Raw genomic sequence first — 25,728 nt, 5'->3', positions numbered from 1 at the left:
AGGCCTTTCTTTCTTGTCTGTCTTAATCTAGAAGCTTTGCTGAAATCTACTCAGCACAAAGCAACATACAACCACCACTGACTGATGCGCAGTCTGGGCATGCGGAATTCCAGCTGGGACGCAAATAAGGAAGTCAATAAGTCTACCACCAAACCACTGACGTCTCACACAACACATGCGTCACTATGGAAAAGGACTGGCAGAAGTCTGAAAGTACGTGATCATTCAGCCTCGCGGTCTTGGATGGAGGCAGTATACTAGAGGGCAAGCTGTTTCCTCTGAAGATGGGTTGGAGCCCAGAGGGCTACATGTGCACACATATTCTATTGCAAAACACGCATCTATTTCCGGTGGTTTGACTCTTTTATAGAGTGGCGAGAGGAGAGAGGTAGGGTCCTCAGAGTAATAATCAGGACCATTTTATCACTTAGGTAAAAAGCCAGTTCAGGCTTCTGGTAAATGCCTATTTGAGGATACTTCAACATGGTTTGTGACTTAAAGTTCTTCCTGAAAATTTCTAGGGGAGAACACTAATCAGAATTCATATTGTTTAAAATCATGCACAAAGGGACTTCCCCCTGTCCCCTCACCGGATAAGGCAACAGTTTGAGAATGAATGAGTTTTAAATCAAACAATGTACTATACTGGATCCATGGTATGAAACCTGTTTTTTTCCCCCCGTGAGGCAATTTTGTAGGCATTTCTCTTATAATACACATTTTTACAAGTAAAAGTGAAAAATGTTAACAATACTTTCCTAGGCTGGCAAGGATAATTACGTGCATGGCATAGAGAATGAAATGGTATTCTTAAAGGCAAAAGGGCACCACAGGAACCTCAGCTCTTATGATTGCCATTACTAGACCGCTCACCCGAACCGGAAGGAAGCAGATCGCAGTCCTGGGATGTGCGCTTGGACTTGACATTTTCACCTGGCAATCTCCTAGCAGGGGGCAGCGGAACTTGGCCACTTGCTGGATCAAAGAAGGGATCTTAAAAATAAAGGTAATTTTCAAATTAAAAGGAAAACTATTGATTGGTTGAAGAGAAAAACTCCTGAAATTTCCTATAAAGATCACGGCTATTGAAAACTAATTGGAATTTTAAATACATAACTGATAACAAAAATTGTCTATTTTTTTTCTTTTTTTTTTTAAAACAATTTATTAGGGGCTCATACAACTCTTATCACAGTTCATACATATACATACATCAATTGTATAAAGCACATCTGTACATTCTTTGCCCTAATCATTTTTTTCCTCTTCTTTTCTTTTTTTTACATTTTATTAGGGACCCATACAACTCTTATCACAATCCACACATATACATACATCAATTGTATAAAGCACATCCATACATTCCCTGCCCCAATCATTCTCCTGGATTCCGTGTGTCCTGTACATATGCTCTGGTTTAGTCCACAGTGAAAGGCAGGGCTGTGGTCATGATAGTGGGGAGCCTCGTGGAGCCAGAGGAGTACAGTGCATTTTATCCGTGCGTTACGACACCCTGATTGGCTCACCCCTTCCCTAGTCCTCAGTGAGCAGATGTCCCATTGTTGACAAATGGGTCTCTGCTCCGATACCCCTCTTTCTTAACATTATGTCTGTTTGTTTGGTGTCTTCTGATACCTGTTATCCGGTCCTGGGGACACCTCATGATCGCAAAGGGTGGTGTGCTCTTTCTATGTGGGCTTGTTGCTTCTCAGCTAGATGGCTGCTTGTTTACCTTCAAGCCTTTAAGACCCCCGATGCTATAACTTTTGATAGTCGGGCACCATCCACCCACTTTTCCCCACACATTTGCTTATGCAGCCATTTTCTCTTTGGCGATTATATCAAGAGAGTGAGCATCACAGAACTCCCTGTTGTTAAAACAAAGTGCCCTTGCATGGAGGGAGGACATGAGCAAAGGCCTGAAATCCATCCACTACCTCAGTGTATTGCCATATAAATATATGTACATAGGCCAATACCTCTATGTTTTATGAACTAATGTATTTACGTATAAACACACCTATACTTACTTCTATCAATAGCTTTGCTTCCCAGATCGTTCCTGTTTCCTGTTACATTATTCCTGCCCCGCCATCATGCTGCTCTCTTTCTACCTCTTAGTAATTCCTCTCGCCTAGATTGCTGTTTCTCCAACACCCCAAGAATCTCTACATCCTCCTCATTGTTGATTTCAATTCCCTAGTTGTTCCCCTGTCTATGGTGTTGTTTGCTCACCACTCCCGCTTCCCTTGATTACTTTAACAACTAGTACAGTATAGTCCTTGTGGGCCAAGAATTGGGTGCTAACCACAGGTCAGTAGTTCAAACCAACTAGCCTCTCTGCAGGAGAAAGATGAGGCTGTCTGCTCCCAGCAAGTTTCATGATTTTAGAAATCCTGTAAAGGGTCACTATAAATTAGAATTGATCTAACAGCAGTGGTTTTGGCACCTCGTAAGAAAGCATTTGAAAGAATGAGAGTGATTTGTAGACAAACTAAAAAAGTATTGTACTATTTTCAGCTATGGGTCCTCATAGAATAATGGTTACACACTGGCTGCTAATAGAAAGATTAGCAGTTTGAATCCAGCAGCAGCTATTCTGGGAAAAGTTCCCCGGCAGTCTGCTCCCATAAAGATTATAGCTTAGGAAGCCCTGTGGGACAGCCCTCCTCTGTCAGATAGAGTCAATGGAAGTGAGAATCAGTTCAAAACCACATAACAATTACAGGTATTAACTAGAACTAATGGGAAAAATAGATTATGTCAGCAACACTGTTATTAAATTGCAAACCTTAAATCTAACTCTTTTTATATCAGCAGCCTATATATTTAAATCCTTAGATCTGATTTCAAGTACAATCCATTTCTTACTAATAATTTTAGTTACAATTTCTCCCTCAAACTCCTCTGTTTTATTCCCTTACACGGCTTTCTTTTATGGCGCTGCTATTTCAGAAGGGCCCGTAAATTCTTCTGAGAGCAGGGATCTTGTCTTACTCAGCATGTTAGCATGATATATCCTAACACAAACACAGTACCTAGCACGTTGTGTGGCGGAATGTGTGCACTAAATAAAGATTTACTTTTTACTACTAACACTAAACTTCAGCCCACTCAGCTTTCTAAATAAATTCCAAATCATCACAATTTTGAAATGTTACCATAAGGCCAAATTTACAAATACTAAAGCGGACCTCATTTTAGTTCACTTTATTGGTGGCCACTTGAGGTTGGCATTAAGAATGTATGAGAATTTTCTTGTTTAAAAAAAGGCAAATTACGGCTAAACTTGCCTAATACTGCTGATCATTTTTTACGAGGCACAGAGGGAAGAATTGAGCACACTCTTTGTTCCCCCTTCCCTTCTTTTGGAGTATGTTAATTAACACCAACTTTAATGGGAGCCTTCTGACCCAAGTACGGCTACTTCACTTGGTCTCCACCGTAGCACGATGAAAAGAGTTCTTACGACTGCAGTTTCCAGTAGCGGAAGTGTCAACTATTCAGCCTCATTAATTCTGCTGAAACATCTCTGGCGGTAGAGCTCAGAGGAAATAAGTAGAAAAATCACATTCCATGACACCAATGTTCATCTTCCAGAGAAGCTAAGTATCAGGGTGGTTTCGGCGTCATTTATGAATTTCTCCAAGAAGCAGATTCAAACATTCAGTGAAGAATTGTATTCAGTTAGTGTGTGTTGAAAAGTGGCTCCAATAAGATATTAGGCCGCAGGGAAGAATGTCTTTTATAATACATAATCTTTTGATTTCCTTTGGGTAATTTATAAGTTTAAAATATATATGTCCTCATTCTACTCCTATAATTGTTTACTTAATGGTAGCTAAAAGGTATATTTCAGAGGTATTCATGGACACATTAGAAACTATATAAGTGTACTACATTGTTTCATTAATCTACTATACTTAAAAGTCACAAAGTGTACTACATATATTGCCGTTAATAACAAATTTATTTCTGTTTTAGTTCTGAGTCACTAATATTATCTTGTTTCATGTTAAGTTTGCTACTGCTCAGATCCAAAGTAGGAAATCTGTTGCCAAGTAATAAAATGGTGCTTAACTAGGCACTCAAATTTTATAGGGAGAAGATATTAAGTACAACATAATTATTAGAGAGCAAATAATAGAATTTTCAACTGTCTCTTGATAGGGAACTTTCAAAAACCACTAGTCTTGTTTTTAAAATAATTTTTTCAAAAACTAAAATAAATTTTAATATAGTTAATTACATTTAGACACATCTACCATTAAAACAAAAAATGAAAACAACTGAGGAATGGATTAATAAGTACAATGTAATTAGTCCATTTAGAAAGACATTCTTTCGCTACCATTGCCTGTTTTAACAGTGTAGTGATTTAAAATGCAAAATTTAGTACTTTAGTGATTATTTTTAAAATTAGGAAGAGATTGGAGAAATAATGTTAGCTAACTATAAATAAATGGAAAAAAACATAAAGCAATCAAAATTATGTTGTGTAATTTAGTTAAAGAATTTGAAAGGTTAATGATACATTTAAGTATAAAAAGGCTGTAAACAGCATGGATTAAAATAACATTTACATCAAAATGGACACATACATAAAAACTGGGAAGAAAAAATATTATTGGTTGTTTGTGGTAAGACGTAGCATGGAATTCATTTTTCTTACTTTTTTTTTACTCCTCTCTATGTGAGATGCTCCAAAATTTTTAGTCAGGTGTCGAAAAAGAAGCACATAAAAGGGAAGAGGTGAAACAGTGGTAGTGACTAGTTCAGACAGTGACATATTCCCCTTAAGGGGTGTTAAAACCCAGCTGAAGAATTTATCACACTTTGCCAAAATTGGGGAAAAAATATCAATGATGAGTCTAATTGCTGCAAGTGGTTTGAAAAGCTACTTAGAAGAAGCAGTTCCTCCTGCTTGGCTGCCCTCACTTTGAAAGTTTAGTAGTTAGAGTCTTACAATGTTAGAGAATTCATGCACCTCTGAGCTATCTTATTCTACTTCTGAACAATGCTCAATAATTTAGGAAGCTGTTCCTTCAGATGAATGAAGTTCTCTCTTTTAGTATTTCTTCTTACTGGTTTGGCCTCTATCTTTTGGAAGGATCCTGTAGAATAAAGCCCAGCCTTCTTTCACAAACACTGTTCTCAAAATCTAATAAGCTCATAGGCTCGCGGTATTCTCTTCTCATTTGCTCGTTTCCTGTCATCTTCTTGACGTTATGTGAATTTCCTCATCCCCTGGATGCTCTGCTCGAAGAACAGAACTCGGTCCCGGCAGCTCTAATACTTGCGTGCAATCAGAATCACTTGGAAGACTTGTTAAAACACACCTTACTAGATGTCACTCCCAGAGGTTCTGAATGAAGACGTCCTGGATGGGTTCCAAGAATTCTCATTTCTAACAAATCCTTCAGGTAGTACTGATGCTTGTGATCTAGAAATCCAACTTTGAGATCTACTGTAGTAATCTCTCTAACGAACAAGCAAAAAAAGTGTTGTCCCCATGTGGCTGGTCACGCTGTGACCTCCCCTCACTTGTCTGGTTAGACTTCGGGGAGTGCAACCACCCGTGTGACGTGAGCGCCGTCGACAGTCATACCGTGACAGCCCGTCACCAAAGGCCCTAGAATAACCAACTCCCGGTATTTTTGTCGGTACCGGCTGTCAGCGATCCACGTTTTCCTCATATGACTGCAATTCTGGGTCCACAAAGGACATCTTCACTTCAATAAAGTCCATTGTGCACGCACTTAGAACTGCGCTATGATGGCTGGAAAATGAAGACGGACATCAGAGAAAGCAAAGCAAAAATGAAAGCGAGAGAAAGGCGGATTGGCTGCCAACTATCCTGCGCAATTTGCACACTTCACAACGACCCCAATTATGGGCGAGAATGAGACTACATAAGACGCAGCATTTGTTTGCTCTCCAGGCCACTAAGCCTGCCACAGACAAGAGAGAGCGGGGCTCATTCCAATGTGCCGTCACCAATGAAGTGTCTTTTGCAATTCAGATAACTCAGTGCTGTGTAAAATTTGGTTTGGAAATGAGAAAGTATGAAAGGACTCTTTTGGACTTGTTAAGACATAATCAACGGTCCAGAATACAGAACCCAAAATATGATAGTGGAATTAAATATCTGAGAAGCATCATTGTATGCTCCAAGGTATGTATGTGTTTGTGTACCTACACTTGTGTGTCTTACCTACACTTTTCCCAAGACTTTCTAAATGATCGATTTGGGAAGTGACAATGGCTCAACAAAATGTTGGCAATTAAACCTTCTCAGGGGTGCCTGGCAAGACAGGTCTAACGATCTACTTCTGAAATGTAATGTGATGATTAGAAAGACTATCTTCCCCTTATATTTAATCAATCCAAGTCATGGAGGCAAACATCACAGAGGACAGATCAGATTATTACTAACAGGACAGAATAAATCCAAAACACCAAACTCATTGTGGCCAAGTCAATTCTAGATGGACAAAATAGAAATTCTGTAAGGCAGAACAGAAACATTCCATAGGGCTTCGAAGCTATACATCTTTATGGAAGAAATATTTCTTACACTGAGAGGCTTGCGGATTGATCTGTCATCATTTGGTTTGGAGTTGAGCACCTTAACCAGGGCAGATTAGAATATTTAAAATGATCAGATTCAACAAAACAGGATTAATTTTATTTCCTCATACTTATAATTAATGGTATAGGTTTTTCTAGTCTCTTATTTATGCTATTGTAGTGAAGTGAAATCACGTGACACGGCCTTTCTATCCATAGTCTTTGTGATCCCCACAAAATAACTGGGCAAATAAGATGCAGAAGACTAACTCTGGGATTGATCGATTCTGCCATCCTGCTGGGAATAAAAGTGAATCCTCTCAGAAGCAGGAACAGAGGCATCTCACGACCATTGAGAGAAAGGTGTTACCAGCTGAGCAGGTGCAAGGATTCTGTTTGAAGTGGATGGGCTACTAGAGGCCACAGCCTAAAAGCTAGGAGACAGAGCAGAACCGTGACTATGGACAAAGTAGAAGCATAGAGTGTGAGGTAGAGTGGCAGGTTTCAGGTTAGAGGAAAGAGTAGAGCTGAGTGCTGTCAAGAAGTAAGTTGGCTTTCTGAATGGGCTGCCCTTTGGGAAATTGGCCAGCACTAACAAAGCTTCATACCACTTACCCAAGTGGAGTAGAACTCAATTGATAGTATGTCCAAGAAGCTAAAGAACAGCGAGATGCATGGCTGCTGGCATGTCTGGAAAGAGGCATTCCACAGATACAATGACTGTACCTTTAAATTTTTTGCTACTGATTTATAATCTATTAATTGCCTTAATAGACTCCATAATCATGAGTATTGTTTGTACATTCTATATGGCCATATCAACAGATGATTAAAGTGAGCAGAGAACCTGAGAGTCACGTCAATAGGGTTATTGTCAGAAGAGGGCACAGAAGGATGGAGAACAGAGGTATGTCTGACCCTGCTACCGGGGAGTCACCCCTGGGTGGGTCTGGAATTGGATGCTCCTTCATCCTTGTGTCGCTAGCGGAGGGAGGTCAGATGTGGTCCCTACGACATTTCCTCTAACTAGTAACCTATTGTTTTGTTTTTATAAGTCTGCATCGACTGTTCCTTGAAGAAGTGTATTTGTAAGTGGATCTATAAAACATTACAAATAGAAATAGCAAAACTGGCAAAACCTAGCTATTGCAGAAAAGGTTGTTTTCATGTGTATTTTGTCAACATAATTTATTAAAATCTTAGTTTTGGGAAAAAATTAGGGTCTTAAGAGACAGTCAAATTTTAGATAACTATCAGGTAAACATATAGATTATACCAAGAGATGAGGGAGTCCGAATCTTGTTTCTATCACTATTTGCTCAAATACTGGGCTCTTTTGGATACACACACACACACACACACACACAAACATACAAACAAACAAACACACACATATATACACATACACATACATATACATACATACAGATATATATAAAGAAATGTCCTTTATAACATGGGAGTGCAGTTGGATTGAGTAATCTTCACAGGCGCAGTTTCAATCTATGGTTCCAACTGCTCTTAGTCTCTGAAGTCTTTTTAAGCATTATACCAATCAACCACTGGACATACTCCATGGTTTTGATCACCACCTAGGTATTTTTCTGCATATTGTTTATTTGAAAATATGAGATTAGAGGTGGGTTTTTTGTTGTTGCCTTTTTTCCTTTAAGAAAAATATTTCCTTGAGCTTTCCTCTCCTACCTGAAGGAAGAAGGAAAAGGTCTTGTCCTGAGGATGGTCGGCTACTGGAGCCAGAAGGCTTGGAATGTTCAATGAGACTGTGCCTTGCAGGAGGCGGGGGAGGTGGGAGAGACGGAGGGAGGGCATCAAAAGCATCTTCACCTGCATTTAAAGAAATGTCAACGTCACACATCAATATCGAAAGCAGAGCTTCATTCATCAAAATGCATGCTATCAGCGAAAGTAGTGACTGACTTTCTCTTGCAGCTTAAGAAGAACTGCAAACGGCAATTCTTTGCTTGAACGCTGGGATGGCATTATGTTGTGAGTGTCTGGACACACACAGACCTTTTCTTTGGTAGGGTTCCTGAAAAGCAGCTGTGCGGGGGATGACATAATTTACGGTTCATTTGTGACCTCTATGATATGAAGACACTCGAAGTTTCATCTAAAACGCTGGATCGGCCACACTATCCGAACAACCGTCTAACATAACAGAGTTCACAGCTCTAATTACAAGTCAAACTTTACATAGATGGTCTGATGTCCCACACTAGTCCAGACTAGTTTAATGTTAATTCTACTGGACTTTAAACTACACCTCCCTACTTTCAATCTAGAATCAAATGATATAGAAGCTACATATATTAATTTATCTCTGGGACATTAATTTTAGTCTGATATTTCTTAAAAGGAAATATTAAATATAGCAGTTTTGCAGTTCCAAATGCTAGTTGTTACATTTGCATATTTCTAGGCTTTAGTAAGCACAGAATTTTGCACCATGCTTTATGTATATTTATTTTTCCCTCTACCACTTCTTATTCTTATACTCATAGTTTGCCTTAGATTGATATCATTATCCATCTTTTAAAAATATGGCAGTGCATTTTTTGCAAGCTGCAAAAAATATATGCGAAGCAAAACTTTTAAAGAAACATCTGCATATCCCAATAGTAAAAATACTATCCTGTAATTAAGTTTAGTGACTTAATTACATAGGATACATTTAAAGAAAAGTAGTCTTACCATTCATCAAGCTTCCTTGGGAAAAAATTCAGAATATTTTCTAGTTGGAAAATAATTATTTTCCTAATTTAAAATATTTGAAGATATATGAGACAGAGCTTTCCTATCAATTCTAATCTTCCTCTATTGGCTATATTAATTATACTGATACAAATCTTTCTTCAGCCCCTAATTGCCAAGCACAATAACAGGCAGACAGGAGATATAGAGATCAAAATCACAAAGCCCTGACCCAAGCAAGAAGTTTTATTCAGAACAGAGGCTAAGACAAGTTAATACATAAGTGTGGATCTAAAGTGTACATCCCATGAGAAAGATACAGACATTAGAGGAGGGAGAAGAGAATTAGAAAGCCACATTCAGTGAGCTGCTGATCAGGACCAGGATATTCTAGGAGGCTGTAAAACAGACACCAACACTTTATCCTCGTTTATGGGCCACAGTGTAAGTTTTTAATTGCCAGAAGGATGATGGTGCTTTTTTCCCCCCTGAAGAAGGGATGAGGGTATAAGCCAAATAATTTTGGGAACCTATGTGTCCCATCATCATAAAAACCCTGGTGGCACAGTAGATTATGTGTTGGCTGTTAGCTGCAAGGTCATCAGTTCAAAACCATCAGTCACCCCGAGGGAGAAAGATGAGGCTTTTTACTCCCATAAAGATTTACAGTGTCAGGTACCCACAGGGGCCGGTCTATCTGGGTCTAGAGCTCTGGCTCTGAACCTTCCTGATGCCGCGACCCTTTCATACAGTGCCTCATGTGGTGGTGACTCCCCAACCATAAAATTATTTCTTTGCCACTTCATCCCTGTAATGTTGCTACTGTTATGAACTGGACGACCTCTATGAAAGGGTCGTTTGACCCTCAAAGGGGTCGTGACCCACAGGTTGAGAACCGCTTGTCTAGAGGGTCATGATGAGTTGGAATCATCTTGATGGCAATGAGTTGGTGTCAGATCATCAGTATAAATTTTATGGATCAACGCTGATCTAGATCGTGATGATTAGAGTAACAGGCCAGGAATCAGCATGCAGTGTGAAAGAAAAGTGTTAGCAAGCTCAATGTAACTGATCTACATAAAAGCAGTTTTAAATAATTATGACACAGAGAACTGGAGCAAATGGTGTTAGCTCAAATACAAGCCAACGACATTGTGACAAAGAGAAAGGTCCAGTCCATGTCCCGGTGATGTGATAACCAATTTAGACAGATTTTCCGAGGTGTTTCCATCGAGCATGATTATAATGGTTGTGACTTACTACTATGCAGCGTTCTGAAATATGATGTTTCTAACTAATTTGAAACAGACATTGGGCATCAGACAACATATGTACACATCTGCGTGTGCCTTTGTGTACGTACATATACACACACATTAGTAGTGTATTTCTTTTTTTAAGGGTATTTCTTTATATTATAATTGGAAATTTTAAAAAATGAGATGCTTTCAATGTGTTGCAGCTGAAAAGATTAGGATAAGACCGTTTGTTACACTCATTGCAATTTTCCAAGTTTAGTTATCATACATGGAACTGAGTGGGTAGTTTTTGAACTGAGATATAAGTAAGTTCAAAGTTATTAAAAATTATACTTAAAGATAATCTCAGGTAAACATTATTACTGGAAAACTGCTAGAATACCAGTACCCTAGGGAATAAACAATGATCACATGCGTTTTTATAGACTATGTGAGGTGACAACTATGTAAAACCATGGCTGAAGCCCAACTACTTACACCACCATTTTAATCATTGAAATGGGAACGTTAATGATCATATGAACTTCAAAGCCATCATCACGTGAAAAACATTTTACTCTCTGGTGAGCTCTCAAGCCATTGAGTTAGCGTTACTCAGAGTCTGGGCAAGTCAGTTCTGAATTTAGAGAGAGGGTGGATTTGTTTAAAGTTTCCAACAGATTTTAACCTAATGAAGGGATGAGAAGATCATGACCAGAGGGCCTGTTGAATGAAGAACCATGCTTTGGGTTGTCCCGAGCTGAAGGCCTGGCAGGTGGCAAAGGCACTGGATCAGAGGCTGAATCAAAAACACCTCCTAGAGGATAACACAAAACCTTAATGTATTTTCAGCACAACAAAGAGATGGACTTTTGCCTTTAAAATCTGACCATTAAGCTTCAGCAAACATTAACGACCATTTTTATACGTACTCTTCAAATATATGCCTAATTCGGGGATGTTGGATTTCTTCATCTCTGAAGAGGTACCGTGTGTTCCGTTCAATATACAATGGCCATTATCGCAAGACCTGCAGCAGAGATAAAGGAACAAAGGTTATAGAGAGAGATAACCACGTTCCTTTTTAACGCTCTTGAGGAATCTCTTATAATGCCATCTAATAAAGGTAGTGTCCTTTCCTGGAAAAAAGTACACGTAAAAATAACTGCATATTCTTACCACTTCTTTTAAAAAGCAGAAATAAACATCTCCTAAAAAATAAGTAGTCTCTCCCTTAAAAAAGGAAAAAATGAAACCAAGAATTAAGGGTGGGGGGCCATAACCTAAAAACATCTGTGGAATTAAAATATTAATTTAGAAGGCCTTCAATAATAACTTGTTCAACTTTTTGAAGGGATAAACAAACTATGTACCAATGTAAAATATATATCACTGTGCTATTGATTTCATTATTTATTGATGGTACCCATAACCATCGTTTGTTTCTATATTTAAGCTTTCCTCATTAAAAAGCAAAATAACAACAAACAAAAATCAGGAAAAAATTCTTAAACGTTGAGTAATTCCATCAACAGGCGCATGCTAAGACCGAGAGCCTGTGCTGTAATTTAACACTGCGGTGAAGCAAAGAACTTAATGTTTCACTGCTATTCCGAGAAAAATGACTTTAGCAGACCTAGGGCACAAACTCCAGCAGTAACAAGTGTCTCAATTAGGGCATCTCTACTAGTAACATGGACTAAAATAATCACTTTGCTGCTGCTGACAATAAGACTTCAGAAACATAAAATGAACACAAAAGATGAAAAATGGGGCACGGGCAGCCAGCAGCGGCAGGAACGAGAGAAACTGATTACATTTGTTTTCAGCAGGCGGGGTGCACGAGTGAACCCTCCCAGAGTTCCTCTGCTCACAGAGACCATGCGGAGCACAGTTCACACTTGCTGTTCTCTGATTTACACAGAGTTCGTGGAGCAGAGTGAAAACTCATGCACCATGGAGAAGATAGGGGATTCTTTGATTGGGATTACAAAAGTGCTTCCTTTGAAATTCATTTCGATTTTCTCTGGTGGCCACTTTTCTTCAAGGGATCAGAAGAGGGTTCATGTTAAAATAGTTATCCAGTATTGAATTTTCAATAACAACAATGAATTTTAACTGAAACTGAATTATTCATCCACTGTCTCGATTTTCCTACATATTGACCATTTACTTCTTGTGGTGGCCTAGCAAAAGGAAAAAGAGAGGAGGGGGCGAGCTAAGTCCACAGTGCTTTGAAGAAGACAGTATTTCATCCGTCAGCTCTCAAGAACAACTTACATAATGGGATTCGCACCAATTAGGTTTTGGGATGATCAGATTTATTCCTTCTCTACAACAGTAGAAAGATGGTAATGGGAGTCATAACTCAAATTTATTTTCAGGATTTGGGAGGCCAGCCACCCAAATCTCATCTACTATGATGTGACAATTAAAATTATACCCCTCATTTCTTTAGCCATGAAAAAAAAACAACCCCAAAACAGAACCCCAAGTAGACCAAAAACGGTCATCGTATTTCAGCTTTTAAAAATTACTACACGTTTGTAAAATCCAAAGTAATGAAAATAGTAAAAGTCTATATTTATTATAAAGGAACATTTTTCTTCTAATACGTTAGTAGACAGATAGTTGGTTCTTTTGACATAATATATTGGCTCACAGTAACTTCTTTGTCTTTTCAATGGTACAGTTTGAACATAGGAATCTTCAAGACACTGGCAAGTAGCAAGATGTCCTTTATTTCTTGCTTTGAGATAAGAAGTTCTGGACTACAGAATCTTATTAGACTTGGATAATAATTCTACAAATAGTTGATCAGTCTAACCAGATTCAGTCCCTAAACAGATTGTTTAAATGTTTGCTTATCTTTTTAAGCTTGTTTTATTTTCCTTATGTATGTTTTTCTGTCTCAACATGATATTGGAACATAAAATATTGTTACTTTTTTAACTTTTTATTGTGGACTGGATAAAAGCTTACAGAGAACTCAACAGCTCTACATTTAATAATTCATATACATTTGGTTTCATGTCATTCACAGCAATGTTCATAATGTGAAGATCGCTTATCCTACTTCCTCCCCGTTTCCTGTTTCCAGTCTTCCTTCTGTCTTAATCCTTCTGAACTCCGTCCTTGGGTGAAGATTGTCTTTTTGATTTACATGGTTGATTAGTCTCAGGAGTTACTCTTCCCTTTATAGACTTGTCTACTGTTTGGCTCAAATCTGTGCCAATAGGGTGAGGTCAGCTGCAGACCTGAAAGGTGATGAAGGGTCATCTTCTTGTGGGTTCCAATGGTCTCTTTACTTCACTTTGATGAAATGATTTTCAGTTGATGGACTTTACCTCAAAAGGAACCGGTACCCTCAACAATGGTAATATAGATGCCTGAAGAGTTCAGTGGCGCCCCTATCCTGGAATCAGGGACACTAAAAAGCAGGAAGGCTGGATGGCTCGCATAGTTGAATCCTATTGTATGTGACCAGTAAAGCTTTAGGGTCATTGCAGAAAACAAAACAAAATGCAAAAAATACAATTGAAGCTCCAACAGTTAAGAGTAGAAGCTGGGGTTAGACTTATTTGACTACCATATGGCAGCAGTCAGATTCATATATATATATATATATATATATATATATATATATATATATATACATACATATATATAATTACAAATACCAAGTATGTAAATCATCTTTTTAACTAAAGACAAGTTAATGACTCAGTGCATAGTTTACTATCTTTTATATACCTATCAGTAGGTGGCATTTCAATGTGTTAGGGGACACAATAATGTCCCCACGATAGAGAGTATAAATAAACACCTCTCATTAAAGAAAAAAACCCCCAACTATTCCTTATATTCTTATTTGATGGAAGGAAAAGTTAAAGTGTCTGATTTTTAGGAAGAAAATGAAAAGCAATTACGTGAAATAACTTTTTTAAAAGCCTCTCCAATTGAAAGAGAAAGAGGTAGCACGGCAAGAGAGGACAAGAATATACTACAGTGGGCGCTACATTATGGGGGAAAAAATTCAAGTACAGTTGACATAATATCTTCGTTTCTAAGCACTAAATTCCCTTGTGAGAGATGTGCTCAGAACACATGAAAGTAGCTGTTTGAAAATGCATGAATCAACTGCCAAATGCAAACTGGCAGTTCAAACACATGGAACCTTGGAAATGCTGCACAATATATAATATATAGGGTCACTTTGGTCAGATTTGACAGGATGGCTGTGGGTTCAGTTTGGGGCCATCATGTAACATGTAACAAAATTTTAATAGAGCATAAATAGTATCTTTAATAGTAGAATATTACACTATACTTATTAGTAACCTAATTTGAGTCACATGATTTTGATTAAGAGGAGGTCTACATCCTTCAGGTTTTTTTGAAAGTAAGGTCAACAATAGGGCTGTATACATGTAGGCACATAGGGTTTTCAAAAGAAATTCAAGGATTTTATATTACACAGATATGATTCAACCAAACACAAGAAAAAAACTCACCCAAATGATAATGCTTATGCAGATGGGAGGTGAAACAAAGCTATCGAAATTCTTACCTCACAGGAGGTTTTACATTATGACAATGAGATGGTTGTGAGTTCAGGGAAACAGGATGGGATGAAGGAACCTTGTATTCATCATCATCTTCCTCCACTCGTTCTCTTGTTTTCTCTGAAATGGCATTTGCTAAAGGCCCAGTACATCTAACAAAGGGAAAAAAATGCAGTCTAATTTAAGTATAATAATTCATAATGAGCAAGTCTGATATCACACATTTAAATATAAGAAGCTGCTCTTCTGTTTATGTTCACCCCTCAATTACAGAGCACCACAGAGAAGACGCTCTTACATTACATGCACAGGAATAGAATTCTCATTACTTTAAGATTCTTTCCATGGAATAAAATCATTTTTGTACTTATGATTTTAAATTGTGCAAAAAGGAAAACTGATAACCTGGCAATTAAAGCAAAAGTGTCTAGGAGTAACACGGGAAAATGCAGACTTATTCAAATGTTAATAAAATATTAGCACTCTGCTCCAATTTTAGTTAAATGGGTAAATTAAGATGATAAAAACATGTGTGGTGGTTGATATGCTAATGAAGTCTTTAATGAAGGGTCAACCATTTTGACTCTTGTGGACATTACCGATGTTGGAAAAATATTCAATTGAACTCAATGGAAATCAGCCGTTTCCACTGTGAAGTTATAATTACAACTGTTACATGTTTTCCCTCCAAGCCCCATCCCCAGCCCAGGAACTAGAAATAAATGAAAATAACTGTAACAATTACAAGCTGATAATTGGATAAATCATTGTTCATTATCTGAGGTACAAAATACTTCACTTTTATCCTCTCAATGCTTTAAAAAATGAAAATGAGTAAAACGACCATCAATTAATTATCAAAAGAAACTTTTGACTATTTTACTTATTAAGAACAAACACCGAACTAAACCAAAGATATCACATTTTTCCATTGTTGTTACTAAAATAGTTTAACCTAACCCTTGTTAATGTTAGTGTGAATGCCAAAAGAGAGATGCACAAAATCTCCCGAACTCTGGACAATCAATAGTTTATAACACAGTGAGATATGTAGATCTAAATTATTTTGTGAACCATGAAAGTCTTAGACAACGTTTTCATTTACAACCAACCAACAAACATGAACTTAGCAAAGGACTGCACTGTTGACGCACCTTCTGTAGAAGGAGCAAGAGGGGTCGGTACAGGAAGCCTTAAGTACTTGCTCATTCTGGTTTCTTCTCACTAGTTAGAATAAAACCAATTTTTTCAGAGTTTTTCTTTGATCCCACTACAAAAAAATATATTTTGAAAAACCTAAAGATTTTCAAGTTTCAACCATATATCTGAGTCTCTAGGAAGTTCAGAGATCAAACAGAAACCCCTTCTAAGGTTTTCAAAGTTTATTCTTATCCTTCCTTGAAGAATTTCTTCCAATACTGATCTCGGAATTCTTGCTTGTTTTCAAGAACTTGGAAGTCAAATGAAAGTTTATGGTGAGATGACTTCAAAGTGATGGAACAGACAAGATGGAAGGCAGGCTGTTACTGCCTAGAACTTGCAGCCAACACCTGAGGGCGATGACTCAGCTTTGAAGACCCGCTATTCAGGGAAGGCAGAGAGTTCGATGCATTGAAAAAATGGAAACCAATTGAACTACCTTAAGATCCAAACACAGTCTATTAAAAAACCGAAAAGATAAATATGTGCATCCTGTCCTATACCTTAAAATACTTTCATTCACAATGAATCCTCCCCCCCACGCCATGCAAGCATACTCTGTATAAAAGAGAGAATAAAGCAAAATTTGACCACTCTATCTGACCAAACAGCTAATGGCCACATCAATGTCGGGAATGTTTTACTACCTAGCCATTGCAAAGTTCCTCCCAAACATAGAAGAATTATGAAAGACCATGTTGTTATGAGTCAAGAAGGAGCCGTTTTCTGAAGCCACATGTTATGGCTGATTCTGTTTTTTCCCTTCCGTGATAGAGAATTTCACCTGGAGAATGTCCCCCTCACTCTTTTGCTTTTTGGGAAATCAGGAGATGAAGTACTTCTAAAGAAAATGAAAAGGCAAAACCCATCCAATATTTTATGGACTTATAAGGGCTGAGTTCTAAAAGTCAACTAATTTAGATTAATAAATATATTTTTGAATTTTATTTTAAGGTGCAACAAAAAGTCTTCAAGTCACACTTACAAACATATGAGAAAAATGCTTGATTGGTCCCATTTATGTTAATGAAGTTCCGAAGCGTTAGACTTGAGGAGCCCTGGTGTTACAGTGGGTTGCAGATCTGACTTCTAAGTGCAAGAGTAACTTTCTTAATTGCTATTTGTTGGATATAAGCTTTTTAGATCAGTATAATATACTGTTTATTATTAAAAGGAAATAATTTATATGAATAGCATTCCAGTGTATTGTTTACTCAATATATAATAATAATTTTTCTTAAAAATGATCTTACTCAATTCTAAAAGAAAATTAAAAGGATTTCTGCCACAAAAATACATTAAAAAGAAAGTACACCCCCTCCTCCCCCAAGAGGGTGAACAACAGAAATTTGGGTGAATGGAAACAGCACTCGGTGTAAGATATGAAAATAATAATAATTTATAATTCATCAAGGGAGAGAGAGAGGGAGGGAAAAAGGAGCTGATATCAAGGACTCAAATAGAAAGTAACTGTTTAGCAGGTTGATGGCAACATATGCACAGAAATGCTTGATACAACTGAATGTTGTAAGAGCTGTTTAAGAGCCCTCAATAAAACTATTTAACAAATAAAACAGAAGGTAAATATAAAGGTAAAGAAATTGGATATAAAATACAAAGACAGAAACTGAATTACATTATTTTCATATGTAATACATGTCTTCCACAGAAATTCATTCGAAAAGATGATTTTAGTTACCCATGTGGTAAGCAGTGGTTCCCAACCTTCCTAGTGCTATGATCCTTTCATACAGTTCCTCATGTTGTGGTGACACCCAAACATAAAACTATCTTCGCTGCTACTTTGTAACTGTCATTTTGCTACTATTATGAATCGGGTGACCCCTGTGAAACAGTCGTTTGACCCCCAAAAGGGTCACGGCTCACAGGTTGAGAACCGTTGTGCAAGCTAATTAAGATTTAGTCTTTATTTATAGATATCTTTATTTTTGTCAATGAAGGTAATATCTAACTTATTCCACAGACGACGTATGAGGAATCCTAAAGGATACCAGGGGAATGGGTTATAAGGCTTAGTCTTTATTGATTCCTTTATTTATGTCAACGAAGAAAATATCTAATTTATTCCACAGGCTACCAAAGGTACGGGATAGAATCAATAGGTTTGGACTGGTTTCAACATAAAGCTGCCAGGTATATCATACTGCTTACATCCATTATTGCATTCTCTTTTTTATGATCACCATACATCCACAGAGGGTTCTGCACGATGGCTGTTGCTTCTGAATTAATACACTGGAAATGTCCACAGACACTTGCTATCAAAGATGCTTCCACAATCTGTATATCTTATTACATTTACAGTGCATTCATAGTATATATTCCTTTTCTACACATGCACATTTGAAACCAAGAACAGGTGAATTTTTAAATCAACAAAGGGATACCTTTTCTAAATTTTTTCTTTTTAATGATTACTACATTTTGAAATTGAAAGATGTTAAATTTATTCAGTACTCTATGTTCCTTGTGTGAAATATAAGGAACTCAGAAGGAGTGGCCTTCTGTGTATCCTAGGACTCTAACCCATAAAGCTTACCCTTTGAACTTATAATTTGCTTAATTTGTTCCATTTACTGACACTACATATCATCCATTAACTTTCCCAGAAAAAAAGTGAAGCAGAAACATCTTTCTTTATTGCTAATATAGGAAAATCTTATATTATACCTATAATTTATTTTTAATTATAGGCAATTTCTTCTATCATTTGCATTTAATGAGAGGGGCTCTCAGAAAGTTCACAGAAAAGGATGAAAGGATACTAGAGCTGTCCCACAAGCCTGAAAGCCCCTTGTTTACATGCACTCATCGATTGGTTATTTCATACATTCTTCCATGCTTCTCCTTCTTCTGTCTCAAATCACGAATTATTTAAAAGATAAACCCTCATTCAACAAAAGCCTAGCATGGTTTGTGTGCAGGTAAATATTTAAAAGCTTTTAGACTAAAATAGGTTCTGTAGAGAAATATTGGCTCAAGCTATTTAGAAAAAGAAACCAAATCATGTTTAGGATACTTTCATGATCGAGAGTGGCATGAGTGTGTGGGACAATGGTTCACCACACGTATTCTGCCATCTCCCTGTGCCATAGGACCAGGACCCCACAGGACACAGCTGGAGTAAACAACCTGGGAACCCCGAGCAGCAGATGGCCACGGTAGAACGAGATCAAACAATAAAGGGAAGGAGAGATTGAGATACGTGGATTGTCGGCGTCGTACCAGTCAGTCTGGCACAGTTGAAACACTTGAGACAGAGTGAGCAGTGTTCCCGGGTGAGTGTCATAGGAAGACCCATGGAAAATACTTTGATACAATGATTCAATGACATCCTATTTCTCTATTGTCATGTAAGAGGAGACTGCTTCCATTCCAGAAGCCTGATTAGCCCCATATAGGATACCTGCCATAAGAAAACTATCAATACAGAGAAAGATTAAATTACCCAAACCAAAGAGTTCTGAAAGCAGCCCATGAAAATCAAAGGATGACCACGAAGGGGGCACCAGAAAGACTAAATGCTGAATTACTGGCAGAAAGCAGGCAGGTGAGAAGACAGCGCATGGCTGATGCACGAGGGCTTCAAAAAGTTAGTAGGGAAATGCCCTGTCTTTCCATTCCATTTTTGGATGAACCTTTACAACGTTCTCATGTAAATCCCTGAAAGGAAAGAATTGCCAACCAAGAATCACATGTGCAGCAAACTGCCTTTCAAATATGACGGCAAAACTAGAACATTCCCAGATAAACGGAATTAATACAGGAATTGGTGAAAACCAGACATGCAATATTATAGGCAGGTATTTGGAAAGAGAGTCATCAGACAGTTAGCTCAAATTAAGATCCCCACCAAAGTCATGATGATACTAACCTAGATAAAAATATCTAAATTTTAAAATAAAGCTGTACAATTAAAGACAGGCCGTCAGAAAAGCCAATCTTCAAAGGATGCCAACTTCCAAACAAAAAGGGAATTACCATGAAGTGATGAACCGTCTACATGGAGAGGAAGTCAAGAAGATATCAAGAAATATTAGACTTGGAAAGAGAAGTTTCAGAGAAAATACAAATAAAACAAATCTATCAATACAAAGACGAATAATATGAAACAGACTCAGCAAACACAACACCAACAACAAAGGATGCCAAAAGAAAATCTATAAGCAAAAAGAAGTCAGCACAGAAAATTAAGCCAAACCAAGAAATCACTTCCACTACTACCCCCACAACACTGCAAAAAAAGGCAGCAGCAAACGTATACCTCTTAACAATCACACTAAATGTAAACTGTTTCGTGTACCAGTCTACAGAATGAATAAAAACGTGTGACTCATCAATTTGCTACCTACAGGAGACACACCTGTGACACACAGACATAAATGGGTTACAAGTCAAAGGGTCATAAAATGTACATGTCTAGCAAACAGCAGCCCAAAGAAAGAAAGATTCTCTCGTAAAACAGACTTGATGTGAAAATCCATTATGTGAGGGCAAGGTAAAATGCATTGCTACCAAATAAGGGTTTATTCCAAACTAACATATTTCACATCATGTCTCTTTGATCAGTGGATGGCTACAGACAAGGTCTCTTGTAATGAAATCTAGAAATACAAATTCACTGCCAGGGAGTGAATGCCCACACAGGAGACCCTTAAGAACCTGGTAGAACCGCCATTGTGAGTTTCTGAGAAAGGAACTCCTCCGGGAAGTGAAAAGCCCATCTTTCTCCAGAGGAGCAGCGATTGCTCTGAAACTGCAACCTGCAGACCTTGCGCTCAGAGCTGAAGTGCCATCACACTTCTTTAATCTCTCCCCGCTTTGTCTCCAGGGTTCTGCTGGACCAGCGAAAAGCAAGTTAAGGGGGTTGGCTCTAAATGTTATAGCTACTGAGATAGCTACAGTTTACTGTGCCAACCTGGCCGATGAACACATATGAGGTTAGTTAAAGGTAAATGGCTCAGTGAGCCTGGCCTTTCGAGTTCTCGGGTCTCTTGCTTTGTGATGGTCGGACCAGAGTGCAGCTGCCTTAGCCAGATCCCTGCTTCAGCTGGCAAGGCTTACTTCCTGCAAGACATCTCCAAGGAGAAGCCGCATGGACCTTCCTGTTGCAGCCGTGGGTGCTGGAGCAGCCGTGTGGAGACCCCTGCCAGCGCTGAGATGCTTACATAGTCACTGATATGGCTTTCCTCCTGCAGTCAGTGTCATTGTGTGTGTTTCGTGAGATGGAGGAGGACTTTGTGGAGTGGTGTCAGACATATGGGTTAATGTTGGACTTGGGCAGCACTAGGTTGTGATATTTTCTTGATGTGCACTTAACCTTTATGTAAAACTCTCTTATACATAGGAGTATCTGTGGATTAGTTTCTCTAAAGTGCCCAGACTCACAGAGCTACTGGTAAGGGGCATTTTAAAGAAGGTGATCTTGATAGAATCTCTTCCTGGCCAAGGTTTTTGATGAAAATATTTTAAGAAAACTGAAAATCTCTTTGGTGAAAATAAGTGCAGGAACATTGGTCAAGAAATTCTCTTCCATTGCAACAATGTACTTGATCATTCTTGTAGGGTAACAGGGACTATTCTAAGAGAGTTTTCTTAGAAAACTTTATCCTCTCCAGTATTTGGTACTCTCTTCATCCTTTTATTTTTAATAGTTTTATTGGCACTTCATCCACATATTATACAATTCAATAATTCAGTCATAAAATGATGTTTACCACAACCAACTTTAGAATATTTTCTTCTTCTTTGCATTTATTGTTATTCATATCATTTTTTTCAATGTTGGTGGGTTTGAGCTGCTCATTTTGTAGTTAGCAGCCCAGCATGTAATCAGTTATGCCACCCATGTGCCTGTCTAGTGGACATCTTAATGGCTACATTCACTTATTTTTTAATTATAAATCAGTTTTGTGATAAATGAAAACCATTGTTTTTTTAGACTCCAGGGATTAATGTTTCCTATCAGTTCAAATCAGAGCATTTAATTAGATAAAATTAAAGAATTAGTGGCATGTCTTCCCATCTAGAGTATAACCACTTTCCAAAGGTCATTTTCCCACAAAAGAAAAAGGGGAAATAAAATTCTATATGTATTAAGAAATCATAATATTAAACTAAACGAAGGAAACTAATGTCGGTAACATTTACTTTATACTTTTTACATTAGTGCTGTGCCTGTTACCTATTGCTCTTCAGTCCATGTGGACGTACAGTGACCCCATCAGCCAGAGTAGAACTGTCCCGCAGGGTTTCTGCCAAGACTAAAGACCATTACCAAAGCAGACAGCCTTATCTGTCTCCCTTGGCGCAGCTAGTAAGTTTGAGCTGCCAACTTTTTGGTCAACAGCCCAGTTCTTATTAGCCCACAGTGTTATCAGCGCTCCTTGTTTCTGTTTAGAATAATTTAGATGATATACCTTTTTCCCCCATCAACGTGTCACCAAGTTGTTTCTTTGGGGATTCACAACACAGCAGTCTGAAATCTTTGTTAGAATAATCACAGTGGTTGGGAGGAGACTTGTATAGAGACTTATTGTTTCTTTATAATCTTATCGACTTATAAGTTAATTCAGTTTCAAATAATGCATTATATTTGTAAGTCAAAACCAAATGTGCAATCATTTCTGCATGAGCTGAATGACAGAGAGATCTCAGAGAAGAAACCTAAGTATCGGATCTGCATCATCCTCTCTGTATCACATCACCTGGTATTTCTATAGGGCTGTCATCTCTCAATAGCACACCTTTCCTTCTACTACAGTTCAAAGCAAAACAAAGCACCAACGATACACCCATCATCTTTGTAAGAATTTTAGAACCGTTTCAGCGATTAGCGTGAAAGCTAGCTCAAAATTGAATGGAAGAGTATTATTTATTCAGTAAGCTTACGAAAATAGAGAGTAAGTGCTCATTTAATTATAGCTATGCTTTCTATTAAAAACGTTTTCTAGGATTTTTTCTCATATTATCCAATGTCACTTATTCTTTATCACTGAACATAAACAGGATTAATGTAAAATGGAAGTGCATATTATCTACACAAATCCCCAAGAAAACTATAATGAAATATTTTTTCTGCACCGTTGATGTCAAGAATAAGTAATGGAATCTGTTATATACCATGTACCAGAGGAAAAACGTCTATTTCTAAGCTCATTCTCCTTAAATTGCTTTAAATTATGATGTGATCTTTTTTTTTTAAAAAAAGATTTCTTTGCCTTAGTATTTTTCCTCTTCTTTTTCTATCACATATTCTCCAGTTAAAACCAAGCAAAACAAAATGAAAATTGCTATATTTTTCTCTGTTTTAGTGAAAATAGTTTAACGCTCATCCTACCCAGAGACTATTTTAACCACCAAGTTCTTAGAGACAGCTATCTCCCCACACAGCCACGAGCAGATGTCTTACAGGCTGTTCGGAGGTGTGTCCCTCTTAGACTACTCTAAGGGTTGGAAGGAGGATATAGTTGAGTCTGCATTGAAATCGGTATTTGTAGTTTCCCCAGAAGTTTGGTATATAAAGGAGATTATAAAAATAATCACTAATTAATGACTGAGATTTTTACCATAAAGAAATGTCCTAAGTATATTTTCAGCAACATCAGCATTTGCGAGCTAACTATATAGCTTTCCTTCAAGAGAATGCTTTTATACATAAATCACAACTCCACAAATGTATAGATTGTATTTGGACACTGGACACATAGTAATCAATTCACTATCTCTTGATATATACTGAAATATTTACCTTAACATTCACATAAAGTTTGAAGTTTAGATAGTCTATCCAACTGTATTCTCAAAAGCGCTACTTGAATGTGTAACAGAGATCCACAAACCTTACTTTAGCCCCACAGCTCACTTCCCAAACCTATCCTTCAATCTCCCCAAGACAAAAACACTTCATTTCTTTCGTCAAAATATCATGTAAAGGTCACTGCTGACTACTATTCCTTATATCAGTCAATTCACGATAGGCCTTATTGGACCAATCTTCAAGCTACAGCTTGACCCTGAGTAAAAATGGCTAACTTAAGGACAATCCCTACTTGCCCTTTACTGCTATCTAAATGTGTCCTCACTTTGAAACGGCTGATCCGTCCCTGCTTTCAACAATCCCCTTCCCTTGCTGCTGCCCTGTGGCACTGTGACTGCAGCGTTGACGTCAGCGAGAGGGCGCATGGACGCCTTTCTCGCATTAACCGGAACTCAACCAAAGCCTCTGTTACTGAGTGGGTTCTCACTGACAGCGACCCTATCGGGCAGAGCAGCCCATCCATTAACACTCACTTTATGCTGGGGAGCAGGGCAGCAGCCGGAAGAGGTGGGGACAGCCGGGGAGGGACGTCATATTCTTCACTTCCCAGGTGTCCATTGGAATAAACCTGAAAATAATTAAATAGTTACTTTTGATACACTGAACTTCTGAAAGACATCAAACAATGATAGCTCTTAGAAATCCCATCATTTTGAAGAATGTGTGTACTTTCAATTTATTTTCATAAGTGAAATATCATATGCACTCTTTAAGAGTTAGTAGTATCATAGTGATTATTCGATCTACTAGTGATCTACTAGTGATCTACTGTCTCTGAAAGTAGACCATGCTAAATGTGAAAACTTGGTACAGAACAATCCCTAAACATACTGAAGAGTTAATACTATAATTTATATAAATTCTCCAATGCCAGTTTAAATGAAAGGGTAAGCATTCTCTGTGAAGTCTGGTTAAGAAAAACAGTCCTGGAGAATTCTTATTCCAATTTCCTTGAAATGAAACATAATAAGCTATGTCTCTTTGGAGTTAACAGATGAGGCTTAATTTTATCAGTATAATTGACTGTATGACTATAATCAGAAATACCTTTGTTCTTCCAAAGGTAAGGGCTTTGGCACTAACAGTAAAGAGACTTGTTCTGGTTTTCAAAGTGAAGTCAAATTTAAACAGAATTCTTAGTGTGTGACCAAAATTGCTAACTTGCTCATAAGTACCCACCGAAAGTCTGTGTTAATTACTCAGAATTTGGGTATTCTAACTTCCATGTTGCTCAGTTCCACTGCAATAACTTGCCCAAACAGCTACTCTTTGCCTATTCAGCAACTTGCGAAAAAGAAGAGGGATCATTATTTTTTTAAACATTTTATTAGGGACTCATACAACTCATCATAATCCATATATATACATACATTAATTGTATAAAGCACATCCATACATTCTTTGCCCTAATCATTTTCAAAGCATTTGCTCTCCACTTGAGCCCTTTGCATCAAGTCCTCTTTTCCCCCTCCCTCCCCGCACCCCCTCCCTTATGAGCCCTTGATAATTTATAAATTTTTATTTTGTCACATCCTGCCCTGTCCGGCGTCTCCCTTCACCCACTTTTGTTTGTTTTTTTTGGTCATACAGCTCTTTCTTAATT

The 25,728-nt window shown here is 37.8% G+C and overlaps 1 protein-coding gene across 4 annotated transcripts in view; it reads right to left on the bottom strand.

Annotated features, from left to right (window-relative positions):
* The window catches only part of CBLB (Cbl proto-oncogene B), a 238,033-nt gene that overhangs the window by 21,940 nt on the left and 190,365 nt on the right, over positions 1–25,728 (bottom strand). For 2 of the 4 annotated variants that reach the window (XM_075542586.1, XM_075542583.1), the window contains exons 13-18: positions 24,599–24,693; positions 15,091–15,237; positions 11,453–11,550; positions 11,209–11,337; positions 8,275–8,415; positions 874–993 (exon numbers count right to left, since the gene is read on the bottom strand). In XM_075542586.1, coding sequence (XP_075398701.1) covers positions 874–993; positions 8,275–8,415; positions 11,209–11,337; positions 11,453–11,550; positions 15,091–15,237; positions 24,599–24,693 — 730 coding nt within the window. The remainder of the gene's footprint in view (positions 1–873; positions 994–8,274; positions 8,416–11,208; positions 11,338–11,452; positions 11,551–15,090; positions 15,238–24,598; positions 24,694–25,728) is intronic. The other 2 variants (XM_075542584.1, XM_075542585.1) reach the window with 2 other exon arrangements.

Source organism: Tenrec ecaudatus, chromosome 2, assembly GCF_050624435.1.
Source record: "Tenrec ecaudatus isolate mTenEca1 chromosome 2, mTenEca1.hap1, whole genome shotgun sequence".
NCBI lineage: Eukaryota > Metazoa > Chordata > Mammalia > Afrosoricida > Tenrecidae > Tenrec > Tenrec ecaudatus.
This window is presented reverse-complemented; position numbering and strand designations above follow the sequence as displayed.